Source organism: Pelmatolapia mariae, linkage group LG16_19, assembly GCF_036321145.2.
Source record: "Pelmatolapia mariae isolate MD_Pm_ZW linkage group LG16_19, Pm_UMD_F_2, whole genome shotgun sequence".
Lineage (NCBI taxonomy): Eukaryota > Metazoa > Chordata > Actinopteri > Cichliformes > Cichlidae > Pelmatolapia > Pelmatolapia mariae.
Window position 1 is genome coordinate 630,988 of NC_086241.1, and position 18,986 is coordinate 649,973.

The 18,986-nt window shown below is 42.4% G+C and overlaps 1 protein-coding gene across 1 annotated transcript in view; it reads left to right on the forward strand.

Annotated features, from left to right (window-relative positions):
• The window catches only part of LOC134644423 (heat shock 70 kDa protein 12A-like), a 36,486-nt gene extending 19,178 nt beyond the window's left edge, over positions 1-17,308 (forward strand). The window contains exons 12-15 of the mRNA XM_063497467.1: positions 6,977-7,271; positions 9,149-9,373; positions 9,455-9,626; positions 16,119-17,308. Of these exons, the coding sequence (XP_063353537.1) occupies positions 6,977-7,271; positions 9,149-9,373; positions 9,455-9,626; positions 16,119-17,152 (1,726 nt within the window). The 3' untranslated portion in view covers positions 17,153-17,308. The remainder of the gene's footprint in view (positions 1-6,976; positions 7,272-9,148; positions 9,374-9,454; positions 9,627-16,118) is intronic.
• The last annotated feature ends 1,678 nt before the right edge of the window (positions 17,309-18,986 follow it).

Below are 18,986 nucleotides of genomic sequence, written 5' to 3' on the forward strand. Positions count from 1 at the left end.
CCACGTGACTTTCGCGCATTGCATGCCAGGAACTGGTGGCAAAACAATCCAAGTACCGCATCAAATGCAAGCATTTGCAGCACCGCAAAACGTTCATTCTCCGGTTCCAATACCTTCTTGCTTTTTCTTTGCCCCCCAAAAAAGGAATGTACAAAAACGAAGGAGAACAATGCCAGACCGTACAAAGACAGACTTGATGAAAAGTCAAAGAAAAGATACGAGGAAAAAATCAAAGGAATGAAAGGGTCAGACCCTTACGAGCACACAGAGTGGACAAAAGACGTTAGTGTGCTGCCCACTTTCACCACGCTCAGATTTATAATTATACGGTTCTTGGAGTGAGTGCATACACTCATGAAGTTTAGTAACTTCAGGTCACTGCAACAAGCCCAGGTACAGTTTACCGACGGATGGGTACAGGACCTTGAAATGCACCGTGTAGAACGAAAGAACGAAAGTTTACCAGTCTCACAAATCGTCTTCATAAATACACATTCGTTAACCGTTTATTAATATAACCTTTGAGCTCAACGGTAATTAATTAGTAGTGGAAATAATTTCTGGTACGCATTACAGAAATGTAGCAGTGACAATAATATTGTATGCTGTAATCATACTGGGCAATTAGTGATACAAAACAACTGTTTTATCCTGTGAATAAAAGTATATGTTTTCAATGTACCATGGTAATAACAGAAGCGAAACGCAATATTGTGTCAGTCAATTCACTATTTATGCACAATAAACAAAGGAGCATAGCGCGACAATTTCTGTTCAGCGCCAGACTTGCTTGTAACCTATATCACCAATTATGTTATGAAAAATGACGTATTAACTCCTACAAAACACTGACCTTTGTGGGAATGCTTGGAGCAGACTGGGAAGTTATATTTGGTCTTTGAATGGCTGCAATCCAGGCCATCCGTCGGCTCTTTGTTACTTCGGAAACATGGCTCTAACAATTTCTCTTCAACGACGTAATCCGATAACAACCGATCTCTTTACCAGTCGGCTTCCCGTGGCTGTCATGCGACCGGCTATTGCAGTTAATAATACAACAGCTTCTTGCCATTTTTTGTTTCTTTTTATCGCTGTGTAACTGATTGCAATTGAAAGCCTGCGTGCGCTAGTACCTCTTGCCACGAGTTCCCAGAATCCTTTGTGGTTTTACCCCTGAATGACGTCACATTTTCAATCTCTATTACAAAAGCTATTGGGGTGTTTAGCTGCAGACAGGAAGCTCTATTATGTTGCGCAAAACAAGGGATTTAAACTAGTCAACGCGTTAGTTGACGCATTGACGCCGTGCAGCCCCATGCACGGGGCGATCCACGGTAACTAGTTAACGGAGATTTGCCGCGTTAATGCAGTTATGGCATTAACGTCATTTTAACGAGATTTACGCTGACAGCACTAGTTTAAACTATGATGAACGTGCTTGAGCCACGCTATGATATCCCATCGCGCATCCACTTCAGTGACAAGATCGCTCCAAGCATATATGAGCAGGAAAACTTTAAAGTTATGGCTGAGCTGTCCCAGGCATCTTCTGTTGCCCTAACTACAAATGGGTGGACCTCCAGGGCAACGGAAAGCTACGTGACCGTGACCTCTCATTATATCACAGCGGAGTGGTAGATAGAAGCCCTGTACTGCCCTATATTGCACCTTAATTTGTTTTTATATAATTGCGTGGAATGAGTCTTGAGTTGAATGCTTTTTAATAGGGAAATTTTTTTTAAAAAAGTAAATGACGAGTTAAATTTTTGTCTTCTTTTTTTTTTCTGCTGATCCGAAAATTGATCCGATCCGTGACGAAAAAAACGTGATCCGATCCGAACCGTGAGAGTTTTGATCCGTTGCACCACTATTGATTATTATTACACAGGAAAAAAACAACTACACGTAAAATAATCACACCGTGACGCCTCTGCCTTTCTAAATGGAGGCACAGTAACTGCGTGTGTGTATGTAAGCGTGTAAAACCTGCAGACAGTCAGATTAACAGTATTTTGTCTCTATCTGCCATTCTGCCATTCATCTCATGTAAACAATAACATGGGGCACAGCGTGACGTGAAAAAAGGCACATACCTTTGACGTTGCGTGACGAACTCTGTATTCCTCGTCCACACGTAAACGCAAAAAATGAGTTTTAAAAATCTCCATTTTCGGTGATTCCAAACGCCGTTTACGTGTGGACGAAACAGCTGCGTTTTCAAAAATACCCGTGTAGGTGCGGACGCAGCGTAAAAGAGTCAGTAGTTTATTTTATTACTACCTGTAATTTATTCCAGTTTACTTGTTTTTGCTTAATTGTTTACTAAATGTTTGAGGTGTGAAATAAATTGCAATGGAGCAAAATAGGGGTGTGTGTGGTTGGAAGATGAGTTTGTGTGTGGGGGGGGATTTTTCTTGTAAAACAAAGGGGGGCCCAGCAAAAAAAGTTTGGGAACCACTCCCCTAAACCATGATGGTGAACAATCTTCGTCTTCAGGTCATCTGAGAGTTGTTTTGAGACCCCATGTTGCTACTCTTCAGAGAAAATTAAAACAGGAGGGAAACTTACAATTGACCCCCTTAAATACTCTTTCTCATGATTGGATTCACCTGTGTATGTAGGTCAGGGGTCATTGAGCTTACCAAGCCAATTTGACTTCCAATAATTAGTTCTAAAGGTTTTGGAATCATTAAAATAACAACAGTGCCCAAATTTATGCACCTGCCTGATTTTGTTTAAACAATTATTGCACACTTTCTGTAAATCCAATAAACTTCATTTCACTTCTCAAATATCACTGTGTGTGTCTCCTATATGATGTGTTTAACTGACATTTTTATTGTAACAACCAACGATTTATACAGGAAAATAATGACTATTAACAAGGTTGCCCAAACTTTTGCATCCTGCTGTAAGATACCTGAAGAAACCTGTCACAGTTACCACAGTAATTTTTTTCCCATTTTTGTTGCACACTCAACCTTTCATTCAGATGTCAGTGTTCTCTTGATGCAGAGCTGCTCACTGGTAAATGCAGAGTCTTTTACCTGCCAAAGGCATTTACCACTTATCATCACGACTGTGCACATCCCCCCAATGCAATCACAACGGGAGCCCAGTGTGTTCTTTATCCGACCATCACTGAGTTCTAAGCCACACAGCCAGAGAGTTTTTCTTTTTTTAATTGTACCAGGAAACTTCAATCTGTTCCTGAAATATGAGGTACCGTAAGGGACATTATTACTAAAATTTTCTCACACACTCCACTGAAACCCAAGCCATTTCAGCTGAACAGGAAGTTGTTTACTTACAAGGAAACTGAAGGAAAAAGTGCTGCATTTCAAACCACTACACGGATGTCTACTCAACAACCTGCTAGTACAGCGGTCCCCGAACCGTTTTTGCACCACGGACCAGTTTATGTCCAATAATATTTTCACGGACCAGCCGTGTCGCGGATAAATACAACAAAATAAAACCAGTACCTTTACCACAAAAAAAAAAGATTCATTCATAACACACAGGAAAAGACCCAGGGAAACAGAGTTAACAATAAAAACGATTAAAAAAAGATAAGTTATTCCTCCTGTTGTTGCTCGGTGCTGTCGTATTTTTACCCTTCCTCTGCTGGTCAGTTCTCTCTTGTTTTTAATCAGGACTGCAGCCTTCCTGATTCCATATATGATTCCGAAGAGCTGAGCACATGGTTTTACTCAGTCTGCCAAACTGTTTTAGATTCGGTGGCCCCCTTTAAGCTTAGGCAAGTTAAAGCCAAATCTGAACCCTGGCTGAATGAAGACACCAGTGCTGCCAGAAGAAAGTGTAGGTAGGAGAGCTGAACGTAACTGGAAGGATCAACTTCAGCTGTCATACCAAATATTACAGTATTACTGGAATTGTTATTAGAAAACTGTAAAAGATGCTAAGAGGAAACATTTTCTGCTATTATTTAGGCAAATAGCCATAAGCCTCATGCCTTATTTAAGACTATTGACATGGTCCTTCATGCTCCACAGACTGTTGGTGTCGAGTCCTCTCAGGAAATTTGTGAAAACTTTCTTTATTGATAAAGTGCTATCTATGAAAGCGCAGATTTCCCAGTCCGTTCTCGACCTTTCTATCCCTGTCCTTAGCTCTGCTGTCTTTGACAGGTTTGAGACAGTTTCTTTGCTCTGCCTGCAGGAGTTGGTTTCTCACCTGAAGCCCTCAGGTTCCCCTTAGGCATGGCCCTTTTCAAAAATTCTTGAAAAGGTAGTTTACAAGCAATTAATGTCCTTTTTAGAAGAACACGGTATTTTAGAAGTTTTTAAATCTGTTTTTAAAGCTTTACATAGTGCCAAATCTGCCCTTTTAAGAGTTTTTAATGATGTGTTTTTAGCATCTGACTCAGGTGACTGTGTTATTATTGTGCTGTTAGATTTACCTGCTGCCTTTGATACAGTGGATCATAACATTTTAATTTCCCGTTTAGAGCAGTTGGTGGGTGTTAGCAGTACCGCACTGCAGTGGTTCAGATCCTATTTGGCAGAGCGAACTTTCTCTGTGAAACTCGGGGAGTTTGTATCCTCTGCTGCTTCTCTTCAATGTGGGGTCCCACAGGGTTCAGTTTTAGGCCCGCTTTTTTTCTCCCTATATCTCCTACCCCTTGGCTCTATTTTCAGGAAACATAGGATTTCTTTCCACTGTTATGCTGATGACTCCCACATTTATTTCCCTCTTAAAACGATAAATGGTTTCTCAGTAGACCCTCTGCTCACATGCCTTTATGAAACAAGGGCCTGGATGGTTTTGAACTTTTTACATTTTAATGAGCAGAAAACAGAAGTGATGTTTTTTTTGGTGGCGTTTCTGAGGCCACTACTACACTGCAAAAACTCAAAATCTTACCAAGTATATTTGTCTTATTTTCTAGTCAAAATTATCTCATTACACTTAAAAGAAGACACAATCAGCTACAGGGCAACATTTCAGTAAGCAAAAGGAACTTGTTACAAGACCGTGAATCCTGAAACTAGAGAAAAACTAGAGAATTTTCACTTGTTCCATTGGCAGATTTTTTTCACTTAGGCTATGTTCACACTGCAGGCAAAAGCGCATCAAATCCAATTTTTTTGACCCTATGCGACCCATATCCGATCATGGTATGACAGTGTGAACGGCACAAATCCGATATTTTCAAATCCGATCTGGGTCACTTTCGTATGTGGTACTGAATCCGATACATATCGGATGTTTTAGAAAGCGACTGCTGTGTGAACGGTCATGTCGCATTAAATCCGTCTTTTACGTCACTGACACAAGACAGACGCCGATTATCAGCGCCGGAGAAGACATCGTGAACTTCCTGGCCATCCAGTGAAACTGTTGGGAAGACAACGTTGGAGAAACGTGAACATTTTATTTGTACTGTATAATCTGCAGATTCTGACAGAAACCTGCAACTATCCTTTGAAGCACCGCTCCTCTAAAACAGCAATAAGGATCATTATTAGGTTATTTACATTATTATGTAAATAACAAAATAACTTAAAGCAAAAATTGGGAAACGCAAAGTCCGAAGTCTTTATATTAAGGGCCATCAGTCAAACAATATTGTTTGCTCTGGGTCTAAACAGAGCGCGTTGTGTGTGACGTCTTCTTTTGCGCATGCGGGCCGCTTTGAGGGTTCACACTGGAGAGCGTTTGCTGTCGCGTTTTATTTGTAGTGTGAACAAGCAGACAAAATTCATTAGAGATAGGATGCTGGGTCCAATTGCGCTGAAGCAATCCTTAACTATACGAGATGGAAGGATGTCATAAGCAGGAGAGGTATTCTTAGATTGTTCAATAAGTCGCTTGAGAGTATGGAGTGACACCGGCTCAAACTGTTGGAATGATGATGAACAACCAGGGGTGGGAACAGAACTCAACAGTGAAGGAAGCGAGTACTTAATATATGAAACTTTATCAATATAGTGAGTTAGAAATTGTTCGCAGAGAGCAGGAGAGCCGGATGTAGAGGTGACATGGGCCGCGAGATTGAGACACAGCCATTAGAGCTTCTTAATGTGTGTTTTGTTTGGAATTACCAAAAACAGAGAGAGCATAGCCGAACATATGAAACAGGAAAATAATTTATTTATTTCAATTTATTTCAATAAAGTAACTGTATTCTGAATACCACCTTTTTAAACAGTAACTGTAACGGAATACAGTTACTCATATTTTGTATTTTAAGTACGTAGCGCCAGTACATGTACTCCGTTACTCCCAACACTAGTTTAGGATCATTATTATGTAAATTCTCATGACCATTGATCAAAACCCACTGATCAATGGTCATGAGTACCATTCACAGAGAGTTGGGGAATGGCTGCAATCACAGCATTGTAAGATGGCGAAGGATGTACCCTTAGGCCCCCTCCTCGATTCAGAGATGGTCTTTCCCTTTTCACGTAAATGGCCTCCTTGACTCGGTACACGTCAGCTTTTAGATGTCCCCCATTACTGATGGAAATCTCACAGTCTAAGAAGGCTAACCTGCCACTTTTCATATCCTCCCTGGTGAATGTGATGTGTCGGTCCACCGAGTTAATGTGATCCGTGAAATGTAGTACGTCCTGAGATTTGATTTTCACCCAGGTGTCATCCACATATCTGAACCAATGGCTTGGTGGTGTTCCAGGGTAGGATAGCAAAGCCCTCTTTTCCACTTCTTCCATGTACAAATTGGCCACGACGGGTGAAACTGGGGAGCCCATGGCACACCCATGTTTCTGCCTGTAGAACTGACCCTTGTATGTGAAGTAGGTGGAATGAAGACACAGTTCAAACACACTTGGTCGATGCTGAGAGTGGTCCTGTCACTACACCCAGAGGAATATAATCAACCTTTTGGGATTTACTTACCTGGATGGTTGAGCATGCATTAATAAATTTTAATCCACTGTGGCTGTTTTTATTTGGCATACACATTTGTTTTCCTCTCCTTAACTAGATGGAGCAGATTCTACAATGATTCGTTCATCATAGCCATGCAGTTTGGCAATGAACACAGTGGATATGCCTTTAGTTTAACAACCAGAGAAGCAGAAATTGATCCCCACACCAAGTATTGGGGTGAAGAATTTGGACTGCAGACTCCAAAGACTCTAACATGCATTCTCTTCAATGAACATGAAGAATTTTTGAATTTTGGATATGGAGCCAAAGCAGCATATCTCAAAATGCGAGGACAAGAAGCAAAGAGAAACTACTTCTTTGAAAAGTTCACGATGACCCTCTACAGCAAAGTACGTAAAAATCTCTAAAGTTAAATGTTCCATACATACTGATTTTTAAATTACACAGCCCTTAATGTGAAGAACATGAATTAATGTGCAGGTAAAGAATGTGCTTCACTATGTCTTAAAAAAGTTCTGCTGAAGTCGTTTAATCCAGACAGAGTCTGTTAGTGAGTGGAGCTGAAATGACAGACAGGCAGCTGAAAGTTGCAATGTCCTGGCAAAGAATAAAAATAATGTTTTCAAAATTATATGCATTAGAAATCAGATGACGTGAACCCGAACTGTACAGTGATCACTGATTAAAGATCCTGTTAATAGTTCATTAATATTTAAACATCTGTTTGTGGAGATTAAATTTAAGTGGACCAGTAAATAAAACATACTCATGAGGAGACTCTAACAGCTGTCTCAGTGTCATGAACGCTGGAGAGCCCTCAAATGCAGGACTCAAGGTTATCACAGTTAGGTGTGCGTTTACTTGCATCCATTTTTCACTCAGTCTTCACTGAACAGTCGCTCACAGGTAATCAGGCTCACAGCAGTCCAAGGGAGGAGAAACCAGGGAGGTCTGCACAAGGGAGAGGGGGAACATAGACATGAATAACAAGAGCAAAAGTAGTCACAAAGCCTGGCTTCACTAACTACAGAGTGAAGCAAAGACTGCAGGCCAGTCAATGCACTAAGTGGTGGTAACTTGAAGAGCTCATGGATCACAGGTGAGTTGGTGGTAGGCAGGTGTGGAGCCAAAGCCAGGAATGCATAATAATAATAATAATGGATTGCATTTATATGCGCTTTTCTAGGCACTCAAAGCGCTTTACAATTCCACTATTCATTCACTCACTGGTGGAGGCAGCTACAGTTGTAGCCACAGCTGCCCTGGGGCAGACTGACAGAAGCGAGGCTGCCATATCGCGCCATCGGCCCCTCTGGCCAACACCAGTAGGTGAAGTGTCTTGCCCAAGGACACAACGTCCAGGACAGAGAGCCCGGGGATCGAACCGGCAACCTTCCGGTTACAGATGAGCTTCCCAATCCCCTGAGCCACAGTTGCCCCGATGAATACCAGCTCAGCACAGAGAAAGGCAGAACTGGGAGCGAGTAGAGGGTGAGAGAGGGGGTGTGGATGGTGGGGTAGAGAACAAACCTCCAGGGCATAGTGGGAGACCATGACACTGAGAGTGTGAACTGATGGGACAGAATAGAGTGTTCCCTCTGTTCTGTTGTTCATATTAGGAATACTTTAGTAAAACAGTTTCTACTTGGAGCAGCTTTAAAACTGTAATAGTGTAATATGAATGAAACTAATATTGATAACTGTTTGCATACACACCTGCAGCGTTTTCGTATTTCATATTTGGTGGGAACTCAAACAAAAGTTACATCCAGGTGAGGTATGCTGAACAAACGAGTGAAACAAACTCAGCAGAATAATGTAACATTGCATCACAGGGGGATTATAAAATGAAGATCATGTATAGGAGAATGAAAGGAATTGGGATTTATAATAAGTCCTTTGTAATAACATACCAGTCTTAATAACTGTTGTCCATGTGATGATGTTTTGTTCAGATTGGCTCTCCATTAAGGAGGAGGTAGGGTACATATGTAGACAAATTGTTTTTAAAACAAGATTCTTACATATATGTTAAATTATTTTATTTAAAAGCTGTAAATGTGTGTCAGGATCACCTGTTCCCGTCACACTGGTTTGATCAGCTGTAGATTTAAAGAAGGTTAGGTGGTTTCACTGACACAGAGCTTAACATGAGATAAACATGAGAACTGCCATGTTAAATGTTGGTTTAGTTTGATTTAAGGAAGTCTGTTAGAAACACATTTCCACCTTAAAACTTATCTGAATGTCTGATGCTGATCTCCAGAACCTGAACAGGAGTGCAACCATTAAAGCTGCAAACGGGAAGTCCATGAAGGCACTGAAGGTGTTCACAGAAGCTCTGAGATACCTGAAGGACGACGCTCTGAGAACCATCGGAGAAAACACAGCAGGGAGGAAGTTCACAGCCTCTGACTTCACCTGGGTGCTGACTGTACCTGTGAGCCGGGATCCTTCAGCAAAGCAGTTCATGAGAGAAGCTGCAGCTCGGGTAACCCTGATACTATAAAGAGGTCTGAAAGTTAATTACAGGTTTCCTCATGTGGGAGGACTGATGTTTCTTTTCTGTCAGGCTGGTATTGTGACCAAAGGAGAGGATGACAGACTGTTGATACCATCAGAGGCTCAGGCAGCCTCAGTGTGGTGCATGAAGCTCCCAGCTGATGGATTCATAGCAGGAAGTCATGATGCAGTCACACTAGAGCAGACTCCAGGAACAAAACACATTGTTGTGAATTGTAAAGGTACTTTATGTGGCACTGTTCAACCTCTATAAAGCTTTACACATAATTTTAAATCATGATCCACACACTTCATGTTTTAGTCACACTACAACACTGAATATCTTGATGCATGCTCAATCATCCAGGTAAGTAAATCTCCAAAGGTTGATTTTGTTCATCTGGACGTAGCGTTTTCAGTGGGAGAAACGTTTCTTCAGTCTCAGCTGACTGCAGGTTGCACTCTTATAAACAGTACATTTGCATAATGACTGAAACCAGCCCACTGAAGGAACAATGGGCTGGGAGGTCAAAGTCATTGGTTCAGATATGTGGATGACACCTGGGTGAAAATCAAATCTCAGGACGTACTACACTTCACGGATCACATTAACTCGATGGACCGACACATCAAATTCACCAGGGAGGATATGAAAAGTGGCAGGTTAGCCTTCTTAGACTGTGAGATTTCCATCAGTAATGGGGGACATCTAAAAGCTGACGTGTACCGTAAAACTACACATACGGATCAGTATCTAAGGTTTGACTCTCATCATCCACTGGAGCACAAACTGGGTGTCATCAGGACGCTACAACACAGAGCGAACACCATCCCCACTGACACAGCGGCCAGGGAGGCAGAAGAACATCAAGAAGGCCCTGAGTAAATGTGGTTATCCCAGCTGGACTTTTGTCAAAGCTGGAAAGGCTCCTAAAGAAAGCTCCAGGAGAGAATGATCCTGGATGTGTCAGGAGTATCGGAGCAGTTGAGACGCATTTTTTCTAAACACCGTGTCTCTGTGGCTTTTAAACCCCAAAACACGCTGCGCCAAAAACTGGTCCACCCCAAGGATCGGGTCCCCCGACACAAACAGAGTAACATAGTGTACGCTGTTAAGTGCAGGAGGATTGCCAGGATTTATACATCGGGGAAACCAAACAACCTCTGGCTAAGAGGATGGCACAACACAGAAGAGCTACCTCGTCAGGCCAGGACTCTGCAGTCTATTTACACCTACAGGCCAGTGGACACTCTTTCAATGATGAGGATGTACACATCCTGGACAGGGAGGAACGCTGGTTTGAGGGTGGAGTCAAGGAGGCCATTTACGTGAAAAGGGAAAGTTGATGCGTAGGAAACTAGCACCACTCAATGAACAATGGGCTGAGAGGTCAATTTATTGATCATTAATATGCAAATTCTCATGACCACTGATCAACAACCACTGATCAATGGCCATGAGTCCCATTCACAGAGAGTTGGGGAATGGCTGCAATCACAGCATTGTAAGATGGTGACAGATGTACCCTTAGGCCCCTCCTCCATTCAGAGATGGTCTTTCCCTTTTCACGTAAATGGCCTCCTCCTAAATGGTTGTCCTTCTCTCCTGGATCAGCTGGAGCTTTCTTTAGGTGTCTTTCCAGCTTTGACAAAAGTCCAGCTGGGATAACCACATTTACTCAGGGCCTTCTTGATAAATAATAAATAAATAAATTTTTATTTATATAGCACCTTTCAAGACAGAATCACAAAGTGCTGCACATAAGATTACAAGTCATAAAAAGATTTAAAAAGAGAAAATAAAACAGGCAAAAAATTAACCAAAAGCAGTTTTAAAAAGGTGAGTTTTGAGTTGTTTTTTAAAAACAGCTACTGAGTCCGCAGTTCTTAATGCTTGGGGGAGAGAGTTCCACAGTCTCGGGGCCACAGTGGCAAAAGCTCTGTCACCCTTAGTCCTCCTCTTAGTATTTTTTATAGCAAGTAAGCCCTGATCAGATGACCTCAAAGACCTGCTAGGGACATAGGGCTGTAGCAGATCAAAGATGTAGGCAGGTGCCAGTCCGTGCACAGCTCTGTAGGTCAAGACCAGGATCTTAAAATTGACTCTAAATTTAACAGGAAGCCAGTGTAACTGAGATAACAATGGTGTCACATGTGAGTACTTGGAGGATTTTGTCAAAAGCCTAGCTGCAGCGGTTTGCACAACCTGCAGACGATCCAGAGAACCTTTGATTAGACACATAAATAGCGAATTACAATAATCCAAGCATGACGAAATAAATGCATGTATAGCAATCTCCAGTTCAGAACGAGATAAAATCGGGCTTAGCCTAGCCACATTTCTTAAATGATAAAAACAAGACCGAACCAGAGATTTCACATGCCCATCCAATGTGAGACTCGAGTCAAAGGTGACACCTAAATTCCTGATAGAGGATTTAACATAGAGTGAGAGAGGACCAAGGGCTTTCACTATCTGCGATAGAAATCTATCAGGGGCGCATACAAGGACTTTGGTTTTCCCCTCGTTGAGTTGGAGGAAATTTGCAGCCATCCAACGTTTGATCAAATCTAAGCAATCATTCAGACGCTGAAGCTTCGATAAATCCTCGGGCATAAAAGAAACGTACAACTGAATATCATCAGCATAACAATGATAAGAAATGTCCTCAAAAGAGCCCATTATATGCTGGAGGGGAAGAAGATAAATTAAAAACAATAAGGGCCCCAAAACTGACCCTTGAGGGACACCATAAGTAAGGGAGGTACAGGATGACCTAAAATCGGAGACTGCCACAGAAAAGGATCGGTGATGGAGATAAGAGGAGAACCACTCTAATGCAGTTCCAGATACACCAACCCAATTTTTCAGCCTTTCAATGAGGATGTGATGGTCAACTGTGTCGAAAGCTGATGTGAGGTCCAACATGAGTAGAACAGAGCATTTTCCTGCATCATTATCCATTAAGATATCACTTGACACCCTAAGAAGAGCTGTCTCCGTGGAGTGAAATTGACGAAAACCGGACTGAAACTTATCGTAAATGCCATGTTTATCTAGAGCTGCCATAAGCTGCTTAGCCACAACCTTTTCTAGAAGCTTAGCGATTAACGGTAATTTAGAGATGGGTGTGTAGCTGCTCCAAAGAGAGGGGTCTAGTTGAGGTTTTTTTTAAAAGTGGGAGAATAGCAGCGTTTTTAAAATAAACCGGAACTATACCAGATGCCAGTGAAGAGTTGATTAAAGTGAGCACACATGAACCAATAGACTGGAAGACATTTTTGAATAATGATGCAGGTATAATGTCAAGTAAGCAGGAGGATGCTTTCACTGATTTCACTAATTTCACTAGCTCAGGTAGTGAAACCGGAGAGAAAGTATCCAAGACAATGGGCCGGGATGGGGTAGAGATTGAGACAGCAGGTGCTGAGTATGTAAAACTCATTCTCACGTTATGAATTTTTGCCAGCAAAAAAGAAAGAAAATTTTCACAGTCCTCATTAGAAAAAATAGGGGCCGCAGGCAGAGCAGCAGTAACAATGTCACTAATAGTGTTGAATAGCACCTTAGGATTGCCTCTGCTCTTTGTAACCAAGTGTGAGAAATGGGCAGCCCTCGCATCTCTGATCACATTATTAAAAGAAGCTAAAAGGTCCTTAAGATAGAGGAGGTGAACATTTAGATGAGTTTTCCTCCACCTGCGCTCCGCTTTACGACAATCACGTTTTAGACAACGAATACTGTCATTTAGCCAAGGAGGAGATTTAGAGGCAGAAACACTCCTCGTTTTAACCGGACAGATTTCATCTAAAAATAAAATGGCAATAATTATTAAAAAGACTAGTTAAGAAATCAACACCATTTTGAGGAGATAGCTGTAAGTTAAAAACATCCACAGATTTCTCTGCTGTGGAGGAGTTTAAGATGCGAAAGCTAACCATCGGTCTAACGGGGGACAAAGGCTCATTAAAAGACAGGTTAAAAACAATAACATAATGATCAGAAATAAAAATGTCCTCAGAGCAAATAAAATCAATATTTAGATCGAAAGAAAAAACAAGGTCCAGTGTGTGACCTTTGCTGTGTGTAGGACCGGACACATGCTGAGCAAAATGAAAAGAATCCATAATGCTCATAAAGTCTCTGGCGAATGGGTCGGAGTCATCATCAACGTGAATGTTGAAGTCCCCAACTATAAGCACCCTAGACAGCTTCATAGTAGCGGATAAGAAGTCGCTGAGCTCCGATAAAAATAACCTGTTATATCCAGGTGGACGATACACCACAGCACAGTAGAAAGGATCCTTGTTACCAATTTTAAGCATCTGCAGCTCAAACGAGCGAAAAAGTCCAGTTTTCACGGAGCGGCAGGAGAAACGGTTCTGGAAAGCCACGGCAAGCCCACCACCCCGACCAGACAACCGAGGCTGGGTAATAAAAGCATAGCCATCCGGGCAGAGTTCAATAAGTGACGAGTAGTCTACATCCCGCTGCCAGGTCTCAGTCAGGAATAAAAAATCCAGTTTTTTAGATAATATAAAATCATTCAACAAGAATGATTTATTAGACAGAGATCGAGTGTTAAAAAGCGCCATATTCAGCGAGCTAGAAGCCTCATTATTTGCAGAGGCTCGAGTTAAGGGACGTAAATACACAGGGTTCGAACCGTCACGCTCGTAGAATCCACTCACCGAGGGAAGAAAAAGCCAGCCTACAGAAGAGTCTGGATAAACCCTCCTAAGGTGGCAAGGTCTCAAAGAGCCGGGCCCAGCGTATCCAAACAGGGCCGTGGAAAACAAGTCCCCCTCCATGGAGCTTTTCTGGACACAGGAGACAACGCACGCTCGACGTCGCTTACCAGCCAAACCACGCCGCCAGTGCTGTTCTTCTGCCTCCCTGGCCGCTGTGTCAGTGGGGATGGTGTTCGCTCTGTGTTGTAGCGTCCTGATGACACCCAGTTTGTGCTCCAGTGGATGATGAGAGTCAAACCTTAGATACTGATCCGTATGTGTAGGTTTACGGTACACGTCAGCTTTTAGATGTCCCCCATTACTGATGGAAATCTCACAGTCTAAGAAGGCTAACCTGCCACTTTTCATATCCTCCCTGGTGAATTTGATGTGTTGGTCCACCGAGTTAATGTGATCCGTGAAATGTAGTACGTCCTGAGATTTGATTTTCACCCAGGAGTCATCCACATATCTGAACCAATGGCTTGGTGGTGTTCCAGGGTAGGATAGCAAAGCCCTCTTTGCCACTTCTTCCATGTACAAATTGGCCACGATGGGTGAAACTGGGGAGCCCATGGCACACCCATGTTTCTGCCTGTAGAACTGACCCTGGTATGTGAAGTAGGTGGAATGAAGACACAGTTCAAACACACTTGGTCGATGCTGAGAGTGGTCCTGTTGCTGAGGTTGGGGTCATCCTGTAATCTCTTACGGACTACCTCCAACGCTTCCGTGACTGGGATGCAAGTGAAGAGAGATGTAACGTCGTACGAGACCATGGTTTCATCTGCCTCCATAATGACATCTCTCACCTTCTCAACAAAATCCAGAGTGTTCTGGATGTGGTGTTCAGAGCTGCCCACCAGCGGGTTGAGGATCGAAGCCAGAAACTTGGAGATGTTATAGGTGACAGAGTTGATCATGCAGACAGTCGGTCTTAAAGGTGCACCCTGCTTATGTATCTTCATACAGACTTGGTGTAGACTCCCCTGGGTACCGCCTGTGGTATGAGGTCCGGTCAATAGCCTTGTCTTGTTCTAACTGCTTCAGACAGTCTATCACCCTCTTCCTGTAACCACTTCCTGGGTCTCGTTTCAGGGGCTCATAAGTATTTTCATCACTGAGCAGTGACAACATTTTCTCAAGATAGTCTTTCTGGTTCTTTCTGGATAATGTTGTTGTCATCACTAAGTGATGTGAGTGCCTTCCTCTCCTCCATGGTGATGTTGGATGCTGGGGGCTTTGCATTGCTGAGACAGGCCGAAACTTTCATCCGTAGTTGCTCTGCTTCCACTTCTGCAATATTGTTGTTACGAATTGTTGTTTCTGTGGCTGTGATCAGCTCCACTAGCGGGATTTGTTTCGGCATGACAGCAAAATCCAACCCTTTAGCAAGGATGTGTTTCTCTGTTTGGGTGAGCTGTCTGTCAGACAAATTCTTCACCCACTTGTCCACATCCTCAGTGTCACATCCTTGTCACTTCTAGCCGCTGAGGACACTCTCCATATTTTACTGTGGTTTCTGACGTACAACAAGTAAGTCAAACTTCCTGTGTTGCCTGGTCTTAGGCTTCTCATGCTGTGCTAGACAAACCTTGTTAGTGAATTCAAACGCCTTTTTAAGAGTATTCTCATCTAGAAGCATCGTAAGTCTCTGTCGGATCTGCTCCTCTTGAGATTTTAGTACATAGATAGTAAAATTTGTTTGTCTCACTCACTCATTGAGCAGCTGGTGCTGTGCCTTCTGGATGATTTTTATTGCTCAGAAGCTCTTAACTGAAGAGCTTATTTGCAGACTTTTAGTGTTTATAAGGTTGGGAAAACCTGCAGTCAGCTAACACTGAAGAAGTCACTTGGATGAGTGATGGAACGCTTCTCCAACTGAAAATGCTTCGTCCAGGTGAACAGAATCAACCTTTTGGGATTTACTTACCTGGATGATTGAGCATGCATCAGGACATTTGGTTAATGTCGTATTGACATTGTTAATCACCACTGTGCAGGTGGAACCATCGACATCACAGTTCATGAAGTCCTGGATGGAGGAGCCCTGAAGGAGCTGCACAAGGCCTCAGGAAATGATTTTGGGGGACAAACTGTGGACAGGAAATTCAAAGAGTTCCTCAGAGAAATCTTCTGTGATGGTGTCTGGGATGAATATGAGAGAAATTATCCCAGTGAGGTTCAGAGGATAATGTATGATTTTATGTATTTCAAACAGGTAGATGATGATGTTGAGATCAGCTGTCCATTTAGTCTGGGAACACTGGCTCAGAGAAGGCAGGACATAGAAAAGTTCTTTGAATCAGTGCGAGGTGCTTCCTGGGATGAAGGATCCATCAAAATCTCCAAAGAGAGACTGAGGTCTTTCTTTGCTGAGAGTCTGAAGGGCATCACTGACAGTCTCAAAGAAATCCTGAAGAAGCATCTAAACATGGAGTACATTCTGTTAGTGGGGGGCTACGCTGAAAGCCAGATTCTACGGCAACATGTTATTGATCAGTTTGGTGATCAGTGCAAAGTCCTGTGTCCTTATAGGCCTCAGGAAGCGATCATAAAGGGAGCTGTGATGCTTGGAAGAAACCCAGCAGCGGTGGCATCTCGAAAATCTGCCTTTACTTACGGGTTTGCAGATTCAGAGACGTTTGATCCATCCAAACATAAGAAAGAAAAGACATTTGTAGTCCAAGGGGAGGAGTTTTGTGGAGATATTTTTAGGAAACTTGTGGAGGAAGGTGAAGATGTTGACTGGGATGAAACCAGAGAGCTCATCTTTAATGTACTGGAAGCAAAAGAATATCACGCACATGTAAGAATCAGGTTTTATCGCACAGAAAGAAGAAATCCTCTGTATGTGGATGAAGAGGGAGCGGAGGAAGTCGGTTCACTCATTGTAAGAATGCCCACAACACGAGGCAGGAAGCATGAAGTCAAACTGAACATCAAATTTGGCTACACTGAGATAACGGTCACAGGCACAGGGTTAGTTTATGGGTCTAAAGAATCAGCCATGATTGACTTCATGACCAGATCATGAAGATCTTTACAAACACTGAGAAACCAGCAGCTTCTGTCTCTGTGTTCGTCCTGCTATGGACCAACCCTGCCTCTCCTCCAGTAACTGCAGCCTATCCCATCACCCTACTGTGGATAACTTTTATGGATGGATCATATTTTTCTTATGATCAAACTTTTGTGGGGGGTTTGTTTTGTTTTATCATTTTATATGGAAATGACTGTTATTAGTGTCATGGTACGGCTGTGTGGCAGCAATGAGAGTAACGTATTCTGAATACTTTGGATTACTTAATATATTATCATGCTTTTTACAACTACATGAATGTACTATTGCTGTGATTTATTACTATTACTGAAGGTTACTCTCCATACCAATACCAACTAGATGTTTAAATCTTAATATAAATGAGTAACAGTAGGTGGACATTAGGTAAGGCTGCACTTTTTGCAGCGATCTCATATAGAAACTATTCCGCGCGTATATAAAACAGGTCCGCGGCGTTGAAAGGCTGCTCCAGCGGAACTTATTGTTTCGGAGGAAAACACGAACACGGTGTACAGTTGAGTCTTAATAGCTTACTTACAACTGGGCTCGTCAGGCACTCTTCTTGGCTGCAGTGGTTATTATTATATTTACATGCTTCCAGCTCCCGTTTCTGCTCCGTGACAGCTTGGACTTTTCCTTTTTCTCCCTCCCTCGCTCACAGACACATAACGGGTATGGCAGTCCATTCTCCCTGCAGCACGAACTACACTGCCCATGAGGCTACATGCTTTAGGGCCATGCCTGTAACACTCGGCCTGTTGCCTTCATATTAAATAATTTTTGTATAATACTTTTTAAAGATATTTCTTCACGTCATTATGCGGGCCGGAAGTAGAGGTGACATGGGCCGTGAGATTGAGACACAGACATCAGAGCCTCTGAATGCGTGTTTTGTTTGGGTTTGTTTGGAATGACCAAAAATAGAGAGAGCATAGCCGAACATATGAAACAGGAAAAGGCCGCCGTGTAATCCATCATATGAGGACAATACATGTTGTTTATTCATACAGTGTATAAATATACAACATGTAGAAAATGTGGACCAAATAAAGACAAAAATAAAATAAGGACAAAATGTGTCGGCTTGAATTCTTCTTTGATTCTTCTAATAAAAACACCAGTAACTGTATTTCACCTGCTTGCAGCACACGTGTCATTGATCTCCACTGTACTAGACTCAGTGTATTAATCCAGATTCTCTGACTCATTAATAACACAGAGGTGTGTTTGAATGAGGTGTGCGACCTGATCCAATCACAGTGTAACTTACTTAGATCTATTCTTCACATCACCGTTTCCTTTCTTTAGACGATCACTTCCCTGTCATGGAGTGTTTGTGTCACGGTCCTGAGTCTGTGGACTCAGTGTTTTTCTGTTTGTATTAGTTATCCTTGATTTCATGATGTGTTTTGATTCTCTTGGTTTTATTTCCGTCTCTAGTATTCCCAGCTCCTTAGTTCCTTAGCATTTCTTCTGCCAGTGTGTCCCTTTGTTCTCTGTTAACTGTTTCCTGTTTTACTTTGAAAGTCTGTGTACTATGTCAGTGTGTTGAGTTTTGCCTCCCCTTTGTCTTGTCATGTCAGATGACTCCCAGCTGTGCTCTCCTCCCGTTTCACATTGCCTAATCACCTCAGTATGTATTTAAGCCCTGTGTTTTGTCTCTGCCAGTTGTTGCGTCCTCCACGTTTGTTGTGTGTCAATCCCAGTCTAGTTAATCTATCCTAGTTCGAGTTTTTGTTTGTTGTATTGTCAAGTTTGTCTTGCCAGCAAATGAAGCTGCCATCTTAAGTCAATGTGTTAGAGTGAA